Here is a 20,661-nt window from a genome sequence, read left to right on the forward strand (position 1 = left end):
GTGCCTGTGCCGGGAGTCCCTGGGGCCAGGCTGCGCCTCTGCCTTCGTCTCCACACCAGTTATCGTCGCTGGCCCGGCTCCGCTCCCCCAACCCCTTCCTGCGCCGCGCACATTAATCGCCGCAAAAACAAATAGTTTTCAAATGTTTGGAAAAGACCCACTGTTTGCATCAGGGCCTAACAAAATAATTTTTACAAGCTATCCAGTTGTGATTAGGGCTGAGAGAATTGAATTTATGTGGCATTGATAATATTAATATTAGCCTAATTAATTATGTTGTTTGAACTTGCACAGCACAGTGTGTACCTTCTACACAACACTAACCAGCCGGAGCTGGAACCGAGCTCTCAGGCGTCTCTATCTCCCTGGCTCTCCCCCAGTCCATGACTACTGCACACAATTCATCAACTCGTAGATATCTAATCCCCTCTGGCTCTGCGCACTTCCTGAAGTCTAAGAAAGAACTTTACTCTGGTGGCAAGAATTCCCATGAATACTTGATGACTTCTATAGAAAGAAGGACTGTTTCATCTCACTTTGAAAGTGACATTCGCGGAGAGGACTTCCCAAACTTTCCATTCGCAGCTTTATGAAGGATATTCAGAAGAGGGACAGTAATAAAATGCAACATGTTTTTAATGAGTCATTAATTAAGGTAAACAGCAGTACAGTGGGAGCAGCTTTGCGTAGGAGACAGTTTCAGGCATCGGGGGGACATAAACCGCTTTCTTTTTTTAGTGCAGAAGACGGTGACTGAGAACCTAGAAGAGGTCCCCTCCAGTTTGTTTCCTTAATCAGCAGAGGTCAAAATTTCAATGTCCCCTGACCCAGAAACACTGCAGATCCAGCCAATAATGTCTTTGGACTGTGTGCACTGCTGGATGAGCAAGTGTTGATCTGTGCAATTACAGTGACACATATTCACTGACCCATCACACCAGTCATCTGAGCCTAAAAAGGGACCACCCAAACCTCCAGAGAGGTTCTCAGACCTGGTTGTAGCTCAGATCACACTTCTCTTTGATGGCCTCTTGACCTCTACTTTGTGATCACAGGTCAAAGGGCAGAGAGGTGGTCATGTGTCTCTCTTAGCCAGACGGAGCTCTATCTAATGCTTGGTGGGGCCGTCTATGTCAGGTCCCCTACAGTTCATTACAAAGGGTAGCTGTTCCCAATACACAGTGCTACTGCAGGCCTGATGTCTGACTTTACAGCGTGATTGTGACAGTCTCCCTTTACAGCAGCTTTTTCTGTGCACAAGTGCAGCCGCAGAATTTATATATTTGGCACAATCAAAAAAAAAAGTTTCTTTTTTTTTCTTACATAAGCACAGAAATCAATGTTGTCCATTTACTTATATATATATGTCAGAATTCTTAGCCATGTGGATTTGTCGTGGATTAGTATTTAAAAACAAATGAAATCATAAGTCAATAGACATGTAAATTTCTTCAGCTTGGAGAAATAAACAATGAAAAAAGGGTAAAATGCACATTTCCCAAATTCAAGAAGCAGCGGGCCTCGTCTCCACGATGTACAAAGCGATCCCAGTTAAGTCTATGTGCTGGGGCCGGGCCGGCGCATTCTCTGAAGCAGGGAAGGGTATCTCCAAGGTGCATCATCTTATCAAAGCATTGGGTTACTGGACGGAGGGCAGCGAGGTGTTGAGTCAATCATTAACTGAAGTGTCGGCCCAGTCTGGCTGAACGGTAGTCCACTCTGAGCTGGACAAAGGCATGGAGGAGGTTTCGGTCCAGATTGGTGAGCTGCTCACCTGAGCAGACCTGCTTTAGGTTGTCAGGGGCAACGACCAGGAGGTTACAGAGGGCGTGGAGTGTGTCGAAGAGCTGCAGCACCAGAGGGACCTGGAGGACACACAGGCACACAGACAGTTATACCTTGTAAACCATATACACAGAGTTATTCCCTGCAGATGGCCAAGGCTGCCATGACAAATGCTCTAAGATGCAAGTAACTGAAGAAAACTGACCTAAAGGGACAACACAATTTCACTCCATTTTACTTTGTTTATTTTTGACGGACCCTGCCACCTTTCTAGCTTCAAACAGTGTTCTGGGGATTTATTCTCCTCCGAGAACAGCTTGTATATTCAGTTATGGAAAATATAGTTTCATAGAGTTTTATATTATTACCTCATTGATATCCTAAATATCAAAATTCTGAGTTTTAATTTATTCTCCAACACTACATAGTGCCGCTTTAAACTCTGATTTGCAATGCATTTAATAGACTAATCATTTAAAAAAATTGAGTCAGGGCAATCGCTGAAATTGACCGAACCAGTTTCTGTAATTACAAACATAGTGGCGACTTTGTCAGAAGAGGCATGTTCTGCCCTGTGACCGGTGTATCCTGGACCTATGCCCCCCCTGCTCACCCTGAAGTCCTTGGCACACCGTCGGTATTCAGCCACGTCGCAGATGGCCAGCATGCCTCCCATTGAGCTGTAACTGTACTGCTGTAGGTGCTCGTGGATGAGCCGGTGGAAACGGACGCCCAACTCCGTCAGCACCGTGTCCACATTTTTCCCATCCATGGACTTCCGCACGTGCTCCACCTGTCGACTGACGTAGGCACATACCTTGGAGCAGGCCTGCAGGGCGGGGAGACACACAGGGAAAGATGGAAAACCAATGTTTATTTTGAGAACAACAAGACAAACAGATGTAAGTGATTTGCAAGCTTCTGCTTTGTTTTATTTTGCACTTGAGCTCGGTGCTGGAAGCTGAATCCTTGTATCACTTACTGTAGTGTACTGTATCATGACGTTGTTCTCGTCCTCAGGCCTGAAGTCAGTCTTCTTCTGCTCTGTTGCCAAGATGTGCTTCATTTGTCCCACCATGCAGTTTATTGTTCTGTTTGTAGCAGAAAAACACAATGGAAAATGTTTAAACCCCATTTCTTGTTCTATTATTTACACATATGAAACACATAATATGTAAGAGCAGTTTGTGGCCAATTATAAACACACTGACTTGTCGATTCCTGTGTCCAGTTTCACTTCCATCTGCTCAATCACCTCTTTCTTCTTGTGCAGGCACTCGGCCAACTTTGGAGACGAGCTAGAGACATTTTGAAAAGGAAAAAATCAGAGGGCTTATTAAATTATTGTTGTTAATGAGAGGCAGTAGCAATATAATAATATAACCGAACACCATATTCGTTATTTTATCCGTTAACCCAGAGCTGACCTTATTAGAGGCATGAGCTGGTCGTTAAACTGCTTGTCAAACAAGTGGAAGATAGAGTTTGCCTGTTGAACAACATCCAGGAAATACAGGTTGGCATTCTTGGCATCCGATGAGGGAATTGCTGTAGATCAAAGAGAAAGAAAATAAGTCCAGACAAAAAAATCAAAAGGTAGGTGAGAGGATAAATCAGTACGGCTCACGTAAACCAGAAACAACTGTTACCTGCTCTCTGTAATATACCACATGTAAAAACATTTGCAGCAACGTTCTGCTTCAGCATCAGACAGTGAGGAGAAAGTAATCAAACTATGGGGTAATCAGTGTTGCATTTCTTCGATGAAGAATATACCTCGCACGAATTCAGCACTGAGAGATGAATACGCATGTTTAGTTCCACTGTAGCTGCCTGAAAACGATAAGCTTCCTTCTGTGTTCAGCCACATGTACAAGAGAATGCAAAGAAATGACACAGAGGCACGACCTGCTTTGCATCAAGGTAACTTGGATATCTCTCTATTTTTTGATAACTGCCATAAAATATGGTGGTTGTGTAACTGAATGGTATCCATAGCAACAAGAATCATCTGCCTCCTGACAAAGCAAGAGGCTATGAACCGAAGTAGGTGTATTAAACTTCACTAGGGTTGTTCCGATGATGATAACAGCATCGGAAATCCCTCCGATACTCCCTGAAATGCTGGAATCGGTATCAGCAAGTACACAGGTTTATGTACTGATCCAATACTAGTCCGGTATTTATGCCACTTGGAAGTAGCAGGGTCCACTGACAGATTTTTTTTTTACTACACAAGTAGCCAATAGCCATTATCAGCAAACAACTTCTGTAACCTCAAGCACATTCATAACATAACATCCATACATGCCTAGTAGTACACAGCTGTTAAAAAATGTATATATATTATATATATATAACGCATGAATATCAGACCAGTACTCGTTATCGGCTGATACACAAAGTTCAGGTACAGGAATCGGAACCAGGAAGGAAAAAATGATAGCGTGTTTTTTACCCAGTGGGACCAAGTCTGGATTTATCTCCTTAACAGTAGGTCAGATAAACACACAGCAAGTACAGATTACGGCTACAATGAGCTGAATTGGATGTACCTGAGAGGCCAATCTCGAGGGCGTAGTCGATGTGTTCCACACAAAGATGGTCAACCAGCAGCAGGAAGATTGAGAAGGCGTTCTTGGGCAGGTCTGAAGGATCTGAAAGCTGTGTCACGCCAAACGGAAAGAAAGGGGAACACATTAAGCTCTTTTAGCCCAGCAGGATTTTCTCTCTAAAATGTCTTTTCTCAAAACTTCTTTTTACCCTGTGGCATCTCTCAAAGGCATGACGCGTCTCCTGCAGCAGGTTGACAACTAGCTCTGGGGATAGGAAGGTCTCCCCATGGGTGTCAATGACAGGGCCAAGGGGGAGGTTGGTGGCCTGTCTGATCCGCTCCTTCAGTTCTTGGATACTGTAGAAAGACACATATGCTGATTATTGTGTTACACCACTACATCCTTCTATATAATTCTCTAATCTAATCCTAAATTGTCCCAATTTTTGAAAAAAGTTACCAAAATCTGACCTGCCAGTGCCAATTGGGCGTTTCTGATGATTCTTGGAGTCATAGTAGCGCTGCAGAATCATGGCACCTCGAGTGCGAAGGTATTCCCTCTCCATGTCAATGTAGCTTTCCAGGTATGAGGAGAAGATGCTCTTTATCAGCTTGGACAGGAAAGTGTGCTTGTCTGAACCCAGATTGAACTCTGTCAGTTTGGTGGCCAACGCTGTGGTCCTGGAAAACATTTAAAATGTGAGCATAGAGGTAACTGTGTAGACAGGAAGTGAATCAAAACATATGTGAACAAGCTAAATACCTGGTGTAAAGGTCGTAGAGGTTCTTGAGGTACTGTTCAACATCAGAGTGTCGAGTCTCATCCAGTTTTTCCCTAACGTGGGCCTGCAGACACAACGTTGTCAAACATAACATGACAAATAATTCATGACTACATGAAACTAAACGGAGAAGTAATATACATACCTGTAATTTGTTTTCAAAGATGTTCTGGATGAGTTTGGCCATAACAGTCTCTGGGCTGCTGAAGACCTCTCCCACCTGCTTGTTGACCCTCTGACAGAGGACCGCAGTGTCCTCAAACACATCATTCCTCAGGTAGGCCCCCTAGGGAGACAAACAAAGGGTTAACCAAGAGCCTGGGGAAGTGACTGGACAACAAAAACATGGAGCATTATGTATAAGAGGAACTGTTTTCACTCACTTCCTGGCACTGCTTGATGTAGACATCCACACAGTGTGCATAGCCCTTGTAGAAAAACACGCAACAGTTACATTTCGGCAAGACTACGTCACTGAAGAGCAAATAAAAAGCAACATTTGAACATATAAGAAAACTTCGCAAGCAAGACCAACGGTTTGATTAAATGTGGAATACAAATCAAATGTAGACATCAAATATGATTCTTCCAGGTCACCTTGAAATGTAGTAGAACCGCTGCCACCTCCCGCATACGTCCAATCTCACCCCTGCGCTGGGCAGCAGTGAACTCCTGGATTAACTGCCGCTCCAGGTCATGGTACTTACCTGGGCAGAAACACAGACAAAGACACAAAAAATAAGATTATCTCTCGTATTAAACCCTCTCATATATGTCTAAAGGGGACTACAGTGGAGTTCACAAACTTACTTGCAATTTTTGCCTTGACATCTGCAAATCTGTCGGAAGAAAAGATTATTAATATTAACGAGACGACTGTAAATTATATCCCACAATAAGACATTACAAAAGGAGTGTGTGTTTCATTTCTAGAATCATATGAAACTCAATTAAAATGCTTTATTACTTGGCTTACACAGGGAGGAAAAGTCTATATCACTAATACACCACCTTTTCCTTGTTTGACAGTGCACTTGTCTAAAGCTGCCCCCCAGGATGCCTGACTCACCTGTCGAATGGCAGCTCCTGGGCAATGAGATGCAGCTTCTGAATGATATCAGCAGCCTCCTTAATCTGAGGGAGAGGAGAGAGAGAGAGTGAGAAAGAGTGAGCGTGTGTGTGTGTGTGTGTGTGTGTGTGTGTGTGTGTGTGTGAGAGAGACAGAGGCAGGTAAGGCAAAAAAGAGAGAGAGAGCACAACAGGACCATGAGAGGTGGACATCCAGACAGAAAGCTGGCAGGCCGCCGGCAGTGTCTCCACCTGGGGGATCATCATTTTAGAGCAGCCCTCCTCCACCTCCCCATGTTGAACAGGGAGCTGATAACAGACAGGCTGCGCTCACCTGGGCATCAGCAGCAGCGGCGGCGGCAGCAGCAGCAGCAGCAGCAGCAGTCCTGACTTAGCAGCACATCCAACTCTTTATTGGCATGCCTTTTCTGAATGGGCTGTAATCCCACAGGAGTCTAAATCGCCTTCAATAATCTGTCCGGCCAGGGATATCTGTCTTAAAAAAAGGGGGCCCTGTCGAGAACCCCCCCTCCCCCCGCCCCTCCTGACATACACACTGGCTGAAAAAGCCCCAGACCTACGAAAGGCCCGCCGTCCGCAACTCCTCTGTTCCCGCAGATGCCTGCCTCAGCTAACATCATTACTCTGCTCCCGTGAGGAGGATCCAGCCTTTCTGCTCGGCGAAGGTTTTCTAAGTATCTGTCCCCCAGCTAAGATTAGCTAAATCCCATGTAAGTAATGTAGCCGTCTCCCTGCAGTCAGGGTTTAGCAGCACTTGTCTCCACGCTGGCGGCCCAGCCCTCCCTTTCAGAAGGATTAGCAAAGCCATCCCCCTTCAGCTATTCACTTGCAGCTTTCCTCTTTCCCCTTCGTCTGGAGGTATGCTCAGGAAAAGGAATCTGGCCAGATATTTCTGCATGCCTCTCCGCAAAAACTAGCTCCATCTCCAGCTCTCGTCTCTGGGATTGACCCCCAGACTCGCTACTCTGCATCCACTAATGATGCTGCTGCTAACAGGAATTAATCTAAAGCATCCCAAGCTTTCTGCTGTCGCTTACAAAACTGCAAAATCAAACTTTCAGGGGTCACTCGTCTCACATCAGCATGGCGTCTGTGTAGGCAGGAACTAAGTAAAAGTGCATCTCATCTTCCAGCATGCATGTTATCACCGCCCTTACATGTACCATAATGCCACAAGCTCTTTGCTGCTGTAATTCAACACAAAGCCGAGGACCAACCAAATTCTTGCTCCGAGACAACCTCCTGTAAATGCAATTAGGGTTGACATGAGCATGTTGACATCCATGCTAGTCAATCAGCCAGCTATTGTCAGACAGCAAATGACAGTTTATTAATCCAAATTAGCCGAGGGATCCAACTAAAGGGATAAACTTGACAAATTAATATGGATGGTTTACCTCATAATCCTGTTCATTCTCACCTCCAGCAGTATCACGGCGGGGGTCCTCGTCAATGGTCACACACACATTCAGTACACACACACACCTCCACTGCAGTGAATGGGAGAAACATATGCAGCACACTCACCTTCTCTGGGTTGTTGAAGACGTCACTGCGTAGGTCTCCATCCAGGAACTCGTTGAAGTAGGTCATCAGGCGCTGAGCTTCCACGGCCCTCTGCCGAGGCGTGTTCACCCCTTCAAGCTGATCACCAAGGTGACAAACCTTGGTTGCTACATAGCTGATGTGTTCATCGAGCTCCTGGAAATGCTGAAAGGCCACCTGAATTGAGAAAGAACCGAAGGAATTTATAAAAAAAGATAAGGGGGGTGTTTAAACATCAAATTCAAGCACTTTTCAAGGACTTTCCAGGCCCAATTCCCTCAAATTCTCAGATCCAACACAGTATAGTTTGAGACACAGATCAAAGTTAATACTGTGATAAGTGTCAGAAATGTTTTTATGAAGACTAGAAGGCTTTACAGAAGATCACCGGCAACAATTAGAAAAATATCAAAGGAAGTTCAATTTCTATACAAATTCAAGCAGGTCTCTTTATGTCTATTTTCAAAGGTAGTTGATTCTTTTCAGTCAAATTTACAAATGTTTCAGGATGTCAAGGACCTGTGGTAACCTTAGATAAGATAATTCTGATATGATGATTAAAGTGGGTGGTTGTCACACCTGGTTGCTTCTCTGCAAGTCTTGCACTTTGTGGGCAAATTCCTTCGCCTCACGATGACACTGATGCTCAAGCTTCTCCACCCGCCGCTGGATCTTCTCATCCAATTGCTTCAGCTCTTCTATGTGGTTCTCAAATTCTTCCAACAGCCTGTCACAGAAGAAAGAATGGTGGATCCTTCACTAACAGCAGGTAAAAAACACAAAAAATGCTCTTACTCTGGAGGAGTAATTGGATACCAGAAGGTTAAATCTGTCCCACTGACCTCACAGTTACAGTTATAGTTAGTTACAGAATAGTGCCGGATATTTAATTCCTGGGTCCCCAGACTTAAGAAGCTCTGAAAACTAGCAACTTCGTCAGCTGCATTTTAAGTGCCATCAGGACTGCAGAGCAAATGTTCTAAGTCAGCACCACATTTCACAGAGTAGGAAACATCCCAAAATGATGAGTGTATAATCTCTTGACTAATTCCCTCAGCACTGGCTACAGCTTAAAGACATCTCCCATCCCTTCCCAATAGACACTCATTCCCTGGCTGGTGACTCACAGTATGGTGGCCTCCACAAGATATGTTGTCTCCGACTCCTCGCTAAGAACTTCCGAGGAGGTGGTGGCAACAGTTTTGTGGAGGAAGTAGATAAGGCGGGATGGATCCACAGTATAGTTAAACTGTTGTGGCATTTTTGCTTACGAGAAATAACTTGGTTCTCGAAATGTGGAAAAATAACAACAAGAAGTGAAAATACCATGAAAAAAATCTTAGGCAAAGATATTTCCTGTTTTTTTTCCATCCTACCCATCAAAACCACTTAATTAGCATAGCAGAGACCAAGCTGAGCTTTGGTAAGTGGAGGAGGACAAACTCAGTTTCACTTCAGCAAGCTGATAATGACAGTACAAATAAATAAATAAATGTTAATTTATATTAAAAGACTTTCATCTTAAAATGCATCTAATTATTCCCATGTATTATGTTCGGGAATCTGAAACAGTTCTTGGTCTTAAAGTAGGGATAGACCGATGATTAGCCCTGAACAATTATTGGGCCGATGTTCAGCATTTCCAGGGATATTTCTGTTAGATTGTCAGATGCAACATCCTCTCACAAAATGTCCCGCCCACAACACTATCTGATTGTAACACATCGCAATTAATAGTCTACAAACAATAAAATAATCTGAATCTGCAAAGTAACTAGAAACTAAACCTATCAAATAAATGTAGTGGAGTGGAAGTATTAAGTAGCAGAAAAGCAAAGTACTCAAGTAAAGTACCTGAAAATTGTACTCAAGTAAATTGTGCTTAGGTTTATTCCATCACTGGTTGTTCAAATTTAAACACAAAGAGTTAATAATTTATTTATTTTTTTACTGCTAACGAATATCGATCCCAAATATCGGTTTTCAGTCTAAACCCTGTTAAAAGTTGCCAAGAAGTAAAGATAAGGGTTGGAGTAAGAGCACAATATTATGTGAAAAGAGATATTTTCTGGTTAATTAACATGACTTGACCTGATAGTAGAAGATTATCTGTCTCAACATCTGATCAACCTCAGTGAAAGTTTGAGAAATGAGGCGTAAATTAAATTGAAGAATAGGTCAGGAAGACAGTATTAAGTCACTTCAAGCAAGTTCATCATTATAGAGGGGATCAGCTGTGTTACACTGACAGGAGTGGAAAACCTGCATTGCATATTCATAAAGTTACATTAATTGCAATAGAAAACAAAGAAAGCACCTTTGAAGAATGAGCTTGCCACCATCATATCGGCAATCTAGTTAAATGTACATACGGGAAAATAAAACTCAATGAATGCAAAAGCTTTTCATATCTCATATCTGTCTGATGTTGGTGCTCTTGATAGGGCAACATTGATTTAAACTAAAATGAGAGAGCAAAAATACATACAGTAACCAGGTGACACACAGTCAACAATAATGTCAACAGAGTCAAGGTTAAAACCTGAAGTATGCTATTCCAATCGTGTTTATTGGAAGGAAGATGCGTGCAATAAATATGACTGAGAGTAGACTACAATACCTTTTGGGGTCAAATGCCTCAGCTCCTCCCTTGGAGCCTCCTCCAGGTGTCCTCCATGCCAGCCTTTCAATGTACTCATCTGCATCAAAAGGCTCCTGAGGTGGGGAGGAGGTTATGAGGGTGTAACATCCGCACAACACCAGGTGTTTACCAGAAATGCAACAAGAATAGACTTACTACACTCATGTTTCACCCTGCTATAACATATTACTGCCTTTGTGTTGACTTTACTTCACTCTAACAGGCAATAACATTAATGGTTCCCCGAATAACCCAGGTGCCACAATATCCACCACCCACTCTCTCCACCTTACGACAAAAACAAACATCTCCCCAGCTCAGTAAGACATTATTTATTCTCTATCACACACACACAGACACAGACAGGATGAATAGTACCGTTAAGCTACCGTTAATGATAGTAAGCTACCTAGCTAGCCTGACAGCTAACACAGCTCTCCGGTGCAGCAGTCATTTTACCTCGAACAGCTGAGCAGTGGTCGCCATGTTCCAGATTCAGCTGGCGGCGCAGTCAGATGAAATTCAGAAGAAGGAGCTCGGAGTCGGCAATACCTCCGACTTCCACATGGATTTGCTGATTTCGTGTAGTTTTGCCCTTTGTTGACAGCTAGCTGGCTAGCTAACCAGCTTCCTGTATGGGTGGAGAAGGGTGGAGATAGCTGCTCGCATGTGCGCAGGCGCGCGCGTCAGCTGATTGGTGGTCGTTGTCACGTGAAGCAAAACCAGGAAGTGCGTCGCTGCGTCTGTCAGATTCATACAGTGAGGAATATTTCAGTTTAACAACCTGAAGGGTAAGATGCGAAAGTTAATGTTGGTGTCAGAGAATAAGTGTGTAAATTGAGGACTTCAGCGCAGCCGGACAGATGAGTGTGCGGGCTTTGTGGATAATTTCTCACGAGAAGGGAGAAAATGTGTCAATACGCTTTTCAAGGTATGTATCTGAGTTATAATGCCTCTCATAGTCCTCTTCCTGTTTACAATAGTGTAAGCAGTGTATGGTAGAAGACCGTAGAAGTGTTCTAATGTTAAAAAATATAATTTAAAAATATATATATATTAAAATATCTGCTGTCCCACTGCTTGTAATGTCTTGTGTCTCCCCCCATAGGAGGTTTTCTACTGTGGAGCACCGTGCAAAGAGGCTGGCAGGTTCCTACTATGTAGCAGTCCCAGAAGAAAACACTGTGCTGCAACTCCTGCTCACTGAGCTGGGGCTTTCGGACTCAAACAAACCCTATGTAGCTCTCAGAGATGATTGCCTTCACTGTCAGCGATCACCAGCTCTGGAGCTGCATGTGGATGGCCCCGCAAAGGGAATACTATGGCCAGTGTTGGCCATCTCACAAGGGCCTCTCATCCTAGCTTGCCTGCCTCTTGTGGATGCCCCTGCTGAGCCACGTCCACCCCTTGCCAGCCTGCTGTCTGTCTCCCAGGGCCTCACGCTCCTTGCAGGTCTGCAGACTTTTCTCCTCGGCTCTGGGGGGAAGCTTGACAGCGAGGGGCTGGCCTCTCGGCTGGCAATGCTGCCCGCTGTGCTCCTGCAGGTTTGTCCACTTGGCACACCCCTGGATGTGCCACTACTGGGGGCACCTGCGACAAACACAGTGCCCACTCCTGCTGGGAGCCAAAAGCAGCCAGCCTGGAAGACGGGTCTCCACCGCGGTCGAGCTGTTGTGAATGTGGCACTGGTAGAAACAGTACGCTCCATGCAGTATGGTAACCGGAGCAGACAGGACTTGTGGGATGTTTTTGGCACTGTGACATGCAAAGTAAGAGCAGAGTGTAAAAGAAAGCAAGTAATGTTGTAACATCTTTTTTTTTTTTTTTGCCTGTTTCCAATGTTTTTCTTCTGTCCTTCTGTCAACAGTGTGAAGTGGAAGGAGTGCTCCCAAATGTGACAGTGACTCTCACACTGCCGCCAAATGGTTCTCCACTACAGGACATCCTGGTCCATCCTTGTGTCACCTCACTGGACTCTACTATCCTCACTGCCAGCAGCGTGGATAACTATGATGGCTCAGCTTTCTCTGGGCCATATAAATTCCCCTTCTCTCCTCCTCTGGAGCCTTTCAGACTATGCAGCTATACATCTCAGGTATGAAACATACAAACTAACATATTTAAGTAATCCAACATATTAGTGGTAATGTCTCACGTGATTCCTGTAATTTTTCATTAGGTCCCCGTTCCCCCTATCCTTGGTTCATATCAACTGAGGGAAGAAGAGAACCAGCTGCATGTGTCGGTGACCCTCAAACTTCATGAGAGCGTGAAGAACAGCTTCGAGTACTGTGAGGCACACCTGCCATTCTTTAACAGGTAAGCAGGATGTAATCTTTTAGATCTGAGCAACTGCCAATGTTTGTTTTCTGATACCAGTGCCAGAGCTCTCTTGAAGAGTGCTATTGGAAATTGACAATCAATAAGTCAAACTGTGGAATGTTGATATGTGACATTAGTCTGATATTCTGTAAGTGAATTAAGTCTGTATTAGCCCCCGAGTATAAGTCACACTAAGGTATTGGTGATGTTATCTATTCATGAAAACGTTTTCTACCATAATGTATAACTGTCAAACACGTGGTCCTTTGTAATATGGAACAGATCCCTCCTGCATCTTATTTAAACTGCACAGATTTCTTTGCAAAAAACCTGCAGGTGTCTGATTACAGGGCATTAAATAACTCACCCTGACTATATAATTATGTATAAGTCCTACAGCCAAGTAATAACCCCATTAATGTGAGAAAATCTAATAACCTAATGTACAAGTCTCATACTCGACTCTATCATGTGCAACCATGTGAGAAAACACTTTGCACTAACATCTGCATGTGTGGTGTATGTCTTATGTAGAGATCAGATGGGTGTTGTCGATGTGAAGGTGAGCTTCGGACAGCTGGATATCTCAAAGGAGAAGAACCTGTTGGTCTGGGCCCTGGGTAGGCACTGTGCTCCTGAGCATCAATGTAAAAAAACAAAAACAACACTTTTACTGCAGGTGTATATCTGAAAAAGAAACATAATGAGCTGTTTTCCCCTCACTGATATTTAGGACAAAAGTTCCCTAAATCTCGTGAGGTCACAATGGAGGGCAAGATCAGTTTTTCTGGGCCGACAGCAGGACCCACTGACCCCCTCTGCACAGAACTCACAGCCTACATCAAAGTAAGTTAATATGTTTGGTGATTCATGTTAGGAAAAGATCGAAAGATTTATGATTTATGATCCAGTTTGTTTATTTACAGCCAAAGCATGTTGCAATCAGTTTCTCTTTGGATAAGGGATCTTTAAAATATAGCATACATTATTAAGTTTTAAAGTGATTACCACTTTCACTGTTATCTTCCCAGTTGTATTTTAAAGTGCCTGACATGACGCTGTCTGGATGCTGCGTGGACCAGCACTCAGTGCAGGTTTATTCCTCTGCCAAGCCACGGATCGTAACATGTAAGCTCACTACAGTTTTTGTACCAAAATGTTTGCTTTATGCACGTTTTCTAAAACTGCTAAATGTTCTGTCTGCCTTATTTCCAGCCCGAGAACTTCTGTCCAAAGAGTACTTCATATGGAACTCAACAGGAACTGCTCCGGTGTCCTCTGGGCAGATGATGCTATAGCATGGATACGTTGGTGTAAAGGTGCACAGTTATACAATACTGTGGCACGACTGAAGACACTTTGAAGAATACGCAATGATCCAGACTGGATATGTGAGCCCATAAAATGTATTTGTTACCATCTCGTTGTCACTGGAGAGCTTACAAATGATAGAAAATGTAAATAGCAGTGAAAATATTTGTACATTTTACAAGTTATCTAACATTTTCATGTAAAAAAGACTTTTGTCTTGCAGAATTATGGATTTTGTTGATGGATGGACACTTAAAAAAAAAAAAACCTGCCCCTGTAGTGCAACTTCTTTTCATCCCCAAGCCCTCACCCTCCCTCAAATTTATCCCATTGCAGACACAAGGGCCACCCCTCGCTCTGACAGTCCCACTTCAGTGACTCTCCATCAGCCGGATAATTAGCAGCTGGGGCCTTGTCATCAGCTGTTGTCGGCCTGGAGGAGAGGGGCGGCCGGGCTGTGAAAGGCCAGGCTGGTCTGGCCAGTGTCTTGGCTACAAAAGGCTCCTCTTTTAGAGCTGGCAGGAGTCCTTTGCTCGCTCCACCAATCACTCCCCCCACCCCCCTATTGACCCCGTCCCCGCCCCGTCAACTAGTGGCTAGTTCAAACACACAACCTCTCCAACCAGACTGTGATTGAGCGCTGACCCTCTGGCCCCTCTGAGACTTTAAAGCAGCCGGTCCCATTCAGCGAGCAGGACCTGCCTAATTGGTGAAAAAGTCACAAGGATGGAGGTCGCCTGTTGAAGCTGCATAGATGCTTTAACTTAATTAATGAAGAACTTTAAGTACATGACTTGATCTATGTTATTTTAACAACAAGTGTTAGGGTATATCTCACTTTACAATTAATACTTAATAGTAAAGAAATGATTTGAAGAGGGGCATTTAGTTTCTCACTGTTTACTCCTACATGAACTTTTCATCCCGATTCTGTTACATGTCTGCAATAAGCTCCACCTCAGTGTATTAAGTTGACTGAATAACCAGCCGGTGAAGGGTTAAATCAGAGGAGATTGTGCCCCACTCTTCCACAGCAGCCAGACTCCTCTGAGTGCCCTCATTGTCTGCTGTTGGCCTCTTGTGCCCCTTGCTGGTCCAAATGCTACATTCTCACGTGGATTTCCACTCAGAAGGCTGACCATGACCAATCCTCTGTCAATTGGAACCAATTGCTCACACGGCATCCTTCACCTTCTTTTTATGTAGCAGTACGGAGTGGCAGACACCGAGACCTCTCGGCTCTCCCCCTCCACGATGATTTGGCTTTAAGGCCCAGTGTGTGTGGCTAGCGAACTGGAAAAGGAGAAGTTTTTTTTTTGAAGAGTTGGGCCACTCTAAATCTCCTCTGTATCCCAATATGTGGTCAGTCTGGCTCCTGAAGTCTGCAGTCAGTGGCCTCTCACTGGCAGCCTTTGCTTTGTTGATTGAATGGATTGCTAAGTAGATGGACTCGTTTTAATGTTTTGCTCTGCTCCAGTGCCTTCAGCTCATACCTTTGGGACTTTCATTTTATCATGTCATTTATTTTGTCTTTTTTTTTTCCTCTTGTTTACACACATACAGGACAAGGATAATCACTTTTGTACAACAATCTTGAAATCCAAAATAAACTTGTGAAAGTGAAGCAGCAGTGTGTATGGTCACAAGTCATTTCAAAAGTACCACAAGGCTGCATTGACTTAAAACAGACCTTCATACCAAAACATTTACAACACTGGTATAAAGAGTGCAAGTGTGGGACTTCACTGTGTCTCTCAGCACAATAATGACACCCAGTGGTAGAGTACAATAAAGTTCACATTAGACTGTTTTTATTTCTTTAATGCTCATTTGCTCCTTTGAGATAGTCCTAATGAACCGCTGCCAGATAGTTGTTACTGATTTAATTCCTGTCCAGACCCCTGCTGTGAGATGTGATCCCAGCAATGTTCATCTATCTCACCATGCCGGAGGACCAGGCTTCTTATTTGTCTTTATCCTCCACTGTGGCCTCAGGTGTTTGGTAGGAGTCCAGTTCCTCTCAGCCTCTCTAAACACGCTAAGAGCCGGCCTCAGAGAGACCACTTGAATAATGATGGTGCAATTAGCAGCTTCCGTTTTCAGTCTAATTATTCTTCAAGAGCTGCATGTCTTTTCAAAGAAGAGGATATCTTTGGATACTTGAGGATTCTTTTGCACTAACCTTGAAACCAAATGCCCAGTAATGGACCAGCTGGTTCATGGCTGGCTGATTTGAATCCTTTGAACTCAATATAAGGAGTATGTTTGGATGATTGCTATCAAAATTGAGGCTGAATGAGGCTGAATGAGCTTCGGACAGTAAGTTTTCTCACTTTTGTGCATTACTTTCACCTGTAGAGGGCACCATAAACTCAGCCATGCAGGGAATATCTCAGGAACATCAAGAGTTTTGTTTATATTGCAACTTGGTTGACTAAGCGCTCTTAGTCCAGTTTATTGTCCCAGATCCCTCTTGTCCCTCTTATCCTCCCTGTCTGAGAGCTTCTGGCAGACTCGGGGCCAATCCAATCACTCCTCTGTGATTTACCCCTGTCTTCTACACTCACCATTTCCTTCTCAGCGCTCCATGAAGACAGTCCCCTGTGAGTTCGACCTTGAGCTTGAACACTGTGGATCCTTTCTACTCCTCTCTCTTCACAGAGGTGGGGCAGAGATTTTGGGTCCAGAAGGCAGCTGGGGTCCAGACTTTCTCCTGTGGTCTCATCCCAGAAGATGTCCCTCTCTGTGGGCCTTCTCACAAGTTTCAGCCTCTGGATCCCTTCTGTATTTGGACCTCCAACTAAAGGGCCGAATAAGATGACCAAATGATGTTGGAATCAAGCAGTAGACCACATTTAGACAGATTTTGAATTAAGTTTGCTTGTTAAAATTATAGTTTGCAGCTGTACCATTAACTGTGTAGACGACCTTATGTCTTCTCTGCTCTCTGGCTTGGCGGAGGTGAGCTCGCCGATATCGATGAGCCTGTTGAGTGAGAGCTGTCTGGGCCTCCAGGAACCCTCCCTGTAGACCATATGGCCATAAGAAACAAGTGGTGGAAAGTAACTAAGAACACTTATTTGACAGCTGTAGTTACTGTTTTTTTGTTTTTGTGTTTATTTACATGCCGTAAAAATATAAATATCTAATAATACAATGCATTGTTTCATATAAAACCATTAGTACAGCCTTATTGGCTTGTGTCCCCTTACCAAATCAGCAGTGTCTAGTTTCTCTTTGTCAAGTTTCAGATGTCAGTGAGTTGTTAGTACTTCCACAAAATAGAGATTTCCCTCTAAAATCATCTTCACAACTTCATAGGCTGAGAATCACTGGCTTAAATGCCACCAAGATCTATATGAAATAGTTCAAATTAGCACCAGTATTAACAATTTAATAATGTAATATATGATAATCTATCAGTCTCTGGGGCCACAAAGTACCATTACACATTTATTTTATAGAATCTGCTTGTATCGGATATTTTGTCTGTGAAATCTGGACACTTTGTGATTTTGTCTTTCTGGTCTGTACAGGTGACATCTGTCCGTCCTGGGAGAGGGATCCCTCCTCTGTGGCACAAGGGTTTGTTTTTTGTCTGGGAAGTTTTTTCCTTACTCGAACCTACACAAAGGACAGAGGATGCTTTTTGCTTTACAGATTGTAAAGCACACTGAGGCAATGTGATTGTGATTTTGCGCATTACAAATGACAAGCAGAGGATGTCACTACTCATTCCACCACTGTCAGAAACACATTTACACATAAATCACAATGCATTATGGGACTTCATGACTGTCAAGGACATACCTCTCTTTGTGTCTATGCTTGTGTATCTAATAGTGGGGACTTTTCTGTTCCCTGCACCCTGATAGATCCCACTGAGGGCCAGTCATGGCTGTAGACCACCCAACTTTCCACTCCACTGTTACTTTAATCAGATCCACTGGGACAGGAAGGGCCCACACTCGCAGCTCACAACGCTCTCTCTTCCCTCTTCCCTCTCTTTCTTTCCACCCCATCTTCTCCCTCCATGTCTCTTAAGCACTGCTGCACACTTTAATTTTCCCTCGATATAAAAATGTATGATCTGAATTATTGATGTAAGATGCACTCCAGCTCTTCCATACCTTGTCAGGATGATTTACCTGAATCATTCTGCCGGTGCCAGAGCGTCCTGTCTGGCCTGTTGTAGAAAACCGGTGGACATCCCCATCTCTGCAGTCCCGGCCCTGCAACAAACATCAAATTCCTTACTGGGTTTTGAGATGGCATAAGGGTGGTGACGCTGGGGCAGTCAGATGTGATAATTTTCTCTTTTTTTTCTATTACCATGACAATTTGATTGGCAGTGCCTGTGTGGCCAATTTGAAGGGCCAGTGGTTGCAGTGCCTGAGGAGAGATAATGATGGGATGTCTGGGTAAAAATCACAACCAGTCAGAAACAATAATGCAAAACTATGTCCGCCAGAGTCCAAGCACAGGATTGAGCGGATGAGAGACTCCTCAAATGAATCAGGCAACGAGAATAGCCTGTTATAGTTCACATATCAGGCAGCTGATTTTGCCCGCTAACCTGGGGTCTTCGGGGTGGATGTGAGTGAATGATGCTTGAATTGTTGCTTTGCTTTGGTGGGAGCCTTTCTGCAAAGCAAGGTTCTTACAAAAAACACATGCACACATTGTTATCTCGTATCAAAATCAACATCACAACATGAATAATAAAAGCACGAGTTGGAATAAAACACTAGAGACATGACATTTACTAACCTGAGAGTGTGGAAAGTGTCATTTCTTGCTTCAGTGGAGGTAAGGTGGTCTTCCTCTGTCCCAGAGATCCTGATGACTGCTCCGCAGTGACCGGCAGAGCAGGGAGGGTCCACTGCGGTTTGGGATGTGCCCCCTCTTCTTGCAGGCTATTACATGGAGCTACTTTACGCTGACTGGTTCTGGAGCCTGTGGAGCCCATTGTCCTGCTCCCTGTCCTTGGGGCTCACAAGCTGAAATACTTAATTCTTCTATAGCAAAAGTAATATATGAAAAGTTTCAAACATAGCGCATCTTTCTTCAAGTTAAGCCTTAATTAAAACGACTACTCTCACCTTTTTTAATGTCTTCTCATCATTCGCGTGAACTCTGTCACTGTAGGTCCACTGGTTTTGTTAACTTTTCTGATGTAGGTGTCGATCCCCTGTAGATCTTTGGCCTGTGTTAGTTACACAATAACTTCACCTTCAAAATTGACTCTCCATCTCGCCTCATTTGTTTTCGGCTGCTCCAGAACAAACCTGGTGGTCTTCACATCTCCCCTGCTGGCACACTCATTGTTTGTCCTGAAGCATTTGTGTCTGGTGCCAAAGTGATGCGACAAACAGTTTTGGTAGTGGTTAAAAGAGTAGGTGTGTACTTCATCCCCCTGCCTTCATACTTTTCATTATAATGAGCTAGGTTTCTATGGCAACTGTCCCTACAGGTTACTTTGTAACTCATAAGTTAATGCTTGAAAGAGCCTGTTATTTCCCTGCACCCCTTCCATATTGGAAAGCCCAGAGGGGTGAGGAGAGAGACAGGTCGGAAAATTGTTAACTGACTGAAAATGAGCGCTCAGAAAAATCACAGGGGGAATCTGTTACAAATGTGAGTCATGTTAGGCTGCATGTCAAGTTGTAGTTTTACTCATCCCTTACCTCTGTGCATCATATCACTGCCAGCCAGAGTAACTTAAAGGTGTGCTCTATTCTTCTTTGTTGGTGGCACCATTTGGTACAGGCCTTGATTAGCTACTGTATGTGGTGCAACATTTACAAGACAGTTCCCCCGTATATATTACATTGTTTTGGTTATTATTAGCCATGTTCGCAACAACTATGAGATTGCTTGCCATTAACCGTCAGTGTAAGTGGTCCCCACAGGAAGAATCCTAAAACTACTGACTTTGATTATCGCTTATCTTCTCATCTAGCTCTACCATGAGGTTGAAATGTTTGTGTTTTATTGAAATATTTTGCAATAAAATTTGGTATAGGATATTTATCCATGGTGGCTAGAGGATAATATGTACAAGCTTTTATGCCCTGACCTTATTGCATACTACATCATGTCAAAATGTATGTTTTTCAAAAAGCCTACTTCAGCTTTATGAGCTATTACCTGCAAAACCAATGACATTAGCCTCAGCTGCACATTGGAGTCTCATCAGTAGGACCACCTTTAATTCTGTGACTTTTTGACATCACACTACATCATCATGTCACACATTTGCAGTTATGCACGTAATAATTAATTTAGCAAAACTGCTCTGTTGTTGTTTGCAGTGCTGGCTCAGGCATGTGTGAGCTGACCAATCAGAGTAGACTGGGTATTTGGGAAGAGGGGCTTAATAGAGTCAGCAATTGTGATGGGCTTTTTCACTATTTTCTGACATTTTAACATGCTAACATGCTAAACTTAGATGGTAACCACTGCACCCACTAAACATCATCATGCTAGCATTATGGGCTTGTTAGTGTGCTGAGGTTAACATTTAGCTGAAATCACTGCTGTGTCAAACCAGCTCGCATGACTGCAGATCCGAGTCTTGTTATTATTTAAATAATTTAGCTTTTTACAGTGATGCGTCTGCAGTTTGGACA

At 43.7% G+C, this 20,661-nt stretch overlaps 3 protein-coding genes across 3 annotated transcripts; 1 reads left to right on the forward strand and 2 right to left on the reverse strand.

Moving 5' to 3' along the window:
- Positions 1 to 618: 618 nt before the first annotated feature.
- exoc5 (exocyst complex component 5) lies at positions 619 to 11,031 on the reverse strand. The gene is made up of 18 exons (XM_084381403.1): positions 10,856 to 11,031; positions 10,376 to 10,470; positions 8,335 to 8,482; positions 7,738 to 7,932; positions 6,191 to 6,255; positions 5,932 to 5,960; positions 5,719 to 5,828; positions 5,505 to 5,549; positions 5,267 to 5,407; positions 5,103 to 5,185; positions 4,811 to 5,020; positions 4,549 to 4,696; positions 4,341 to 4,449; positions 3,213 to 3,333; positions 2,997 to 3,083; positions 2,768 to 2,876; positions 2,399 to 2,614; positions 619 to 1,865 (listed from the first exon to the last, which is right to left on the reverse strand). Exons 1-18 carry the CDS (start codon positions 10,880 to 10,882, stop codon positions 1,677 to 1,679), a joined length of 2,127 nt encoding a protein of 708 aa, XP_084237529.1. The 5' UTR covers positions 10,883 to 11,031; the 3' UTR covers positions 619 to 1,676.
- Positions 11,032 to 11,110: 79 nt separating this feature from the next.
- On the forward strand, positions 11,111 to 15,653 carry ap5m1 (adaptor related protein complex 5 subunit mu 1). The gene is made up of 8 exons (XM_084381404.1): positions 11,111 to 11,327; positions 11,505 to 12,165; positions 12,264 to 12,491; positions 12,576 to 12,715; positions 13,253 to 13,338; positions 13,452 to 13,564; positions 13,750 to 13,846; positions 13,934 to 15,653. Exons 1-8 carry the CDS (start codon positions 11,260 to 11,262, stop codon positions 14,014 to 14,016), a joined length of 1,476 nt encoding a protein of 491 aa, XP_084237530.1. The 5' UTR covers positions 11,111 to 11,259; the 3' UTR covers positions 14,017 to 15,653.
- An 820-nt stretch (positions 15,654 to 16,473) lies between these two features.
- LOC311274050 (uncharacterized protein) lies at positions 16,474 to 18,684 on the reverse strand (the record flags this gene model as incomplete). Its single annotated transcript, XM_084381467.1, has 5 exons — positions 18,606 to 18,684; positions 18,362 to 18,421; positions 18,178 to 18,261; positions 16,939 to 17,053; positions 16,474 to 16,829 (listed from the first exon to the last, which is right to left on the reverse strand). Exons 2-5 carry the CDS (start codon positions 18,362 to 18,364, stop codon positions 16,474 to 16,476), a joined length of 558 nt encoding a protein of 185 aa, XP_084237593.1. The 5' UTR covers positions 18,365 to 18,421; positions 18,606 to 18,684.
- Between the last annotated feature and the right edge of the window lie 1,977 nt (positions 18,685 to 20,661).

Source organism: Pagrus pagrus (assembly GCF_965226575.1).
Source record: "Pagrus pagrus genome assembly, chromosome: 18".
Classification (NCBI taxonomy): domain Eukaryota; kingdom Metazoa; phylum Chordata; class Actinopteri; order Spariformes; family Sparidae; genus Pagrus; species Pagrus pagrus.

Coding starts and splice junctions, on each gene's coding strand:
- exoc5 (XM_084381403.1), bottom strand. CDS start 10,882: ATGGCGACCACTGCTCAGCTGTTCGAG. Junction 5,186..5,266: donor TCTTTGAAAACAAATTACAG/GTATGTATATTA, acceptor TTGTGTCTGCAG/GCCCACGTTAGGGAAAAACT. Junction 3,334..4,340: donor CCTCGAGATTGGCCTCTCAG/GTACATCCAATT, acceptor TTTGATCTACAG/CAATTCCCTCATCGGATGCC.
- ap5m1 (XM_084381404.1), top strand. CDS start 11,260: ATGAGTGTGCGGGCTTTGTGGATAATTTCTCACGAGAAGGGAGAAAAT. Junction 12,716..13,252: donor CACCTGCCATTCTTTAACAG/GTAAGCAGGATG, acceptor TGTCTTATGTAG/AGATCAGATGGGTGTTGTCG. Junction 13,339..13,451: donor CCTGTTGGTCTGGGCCCTGG/GTAGGCACTGTG, acceptor ACTGATATTTAG/GACAAAAGTTCCCTAAATCT.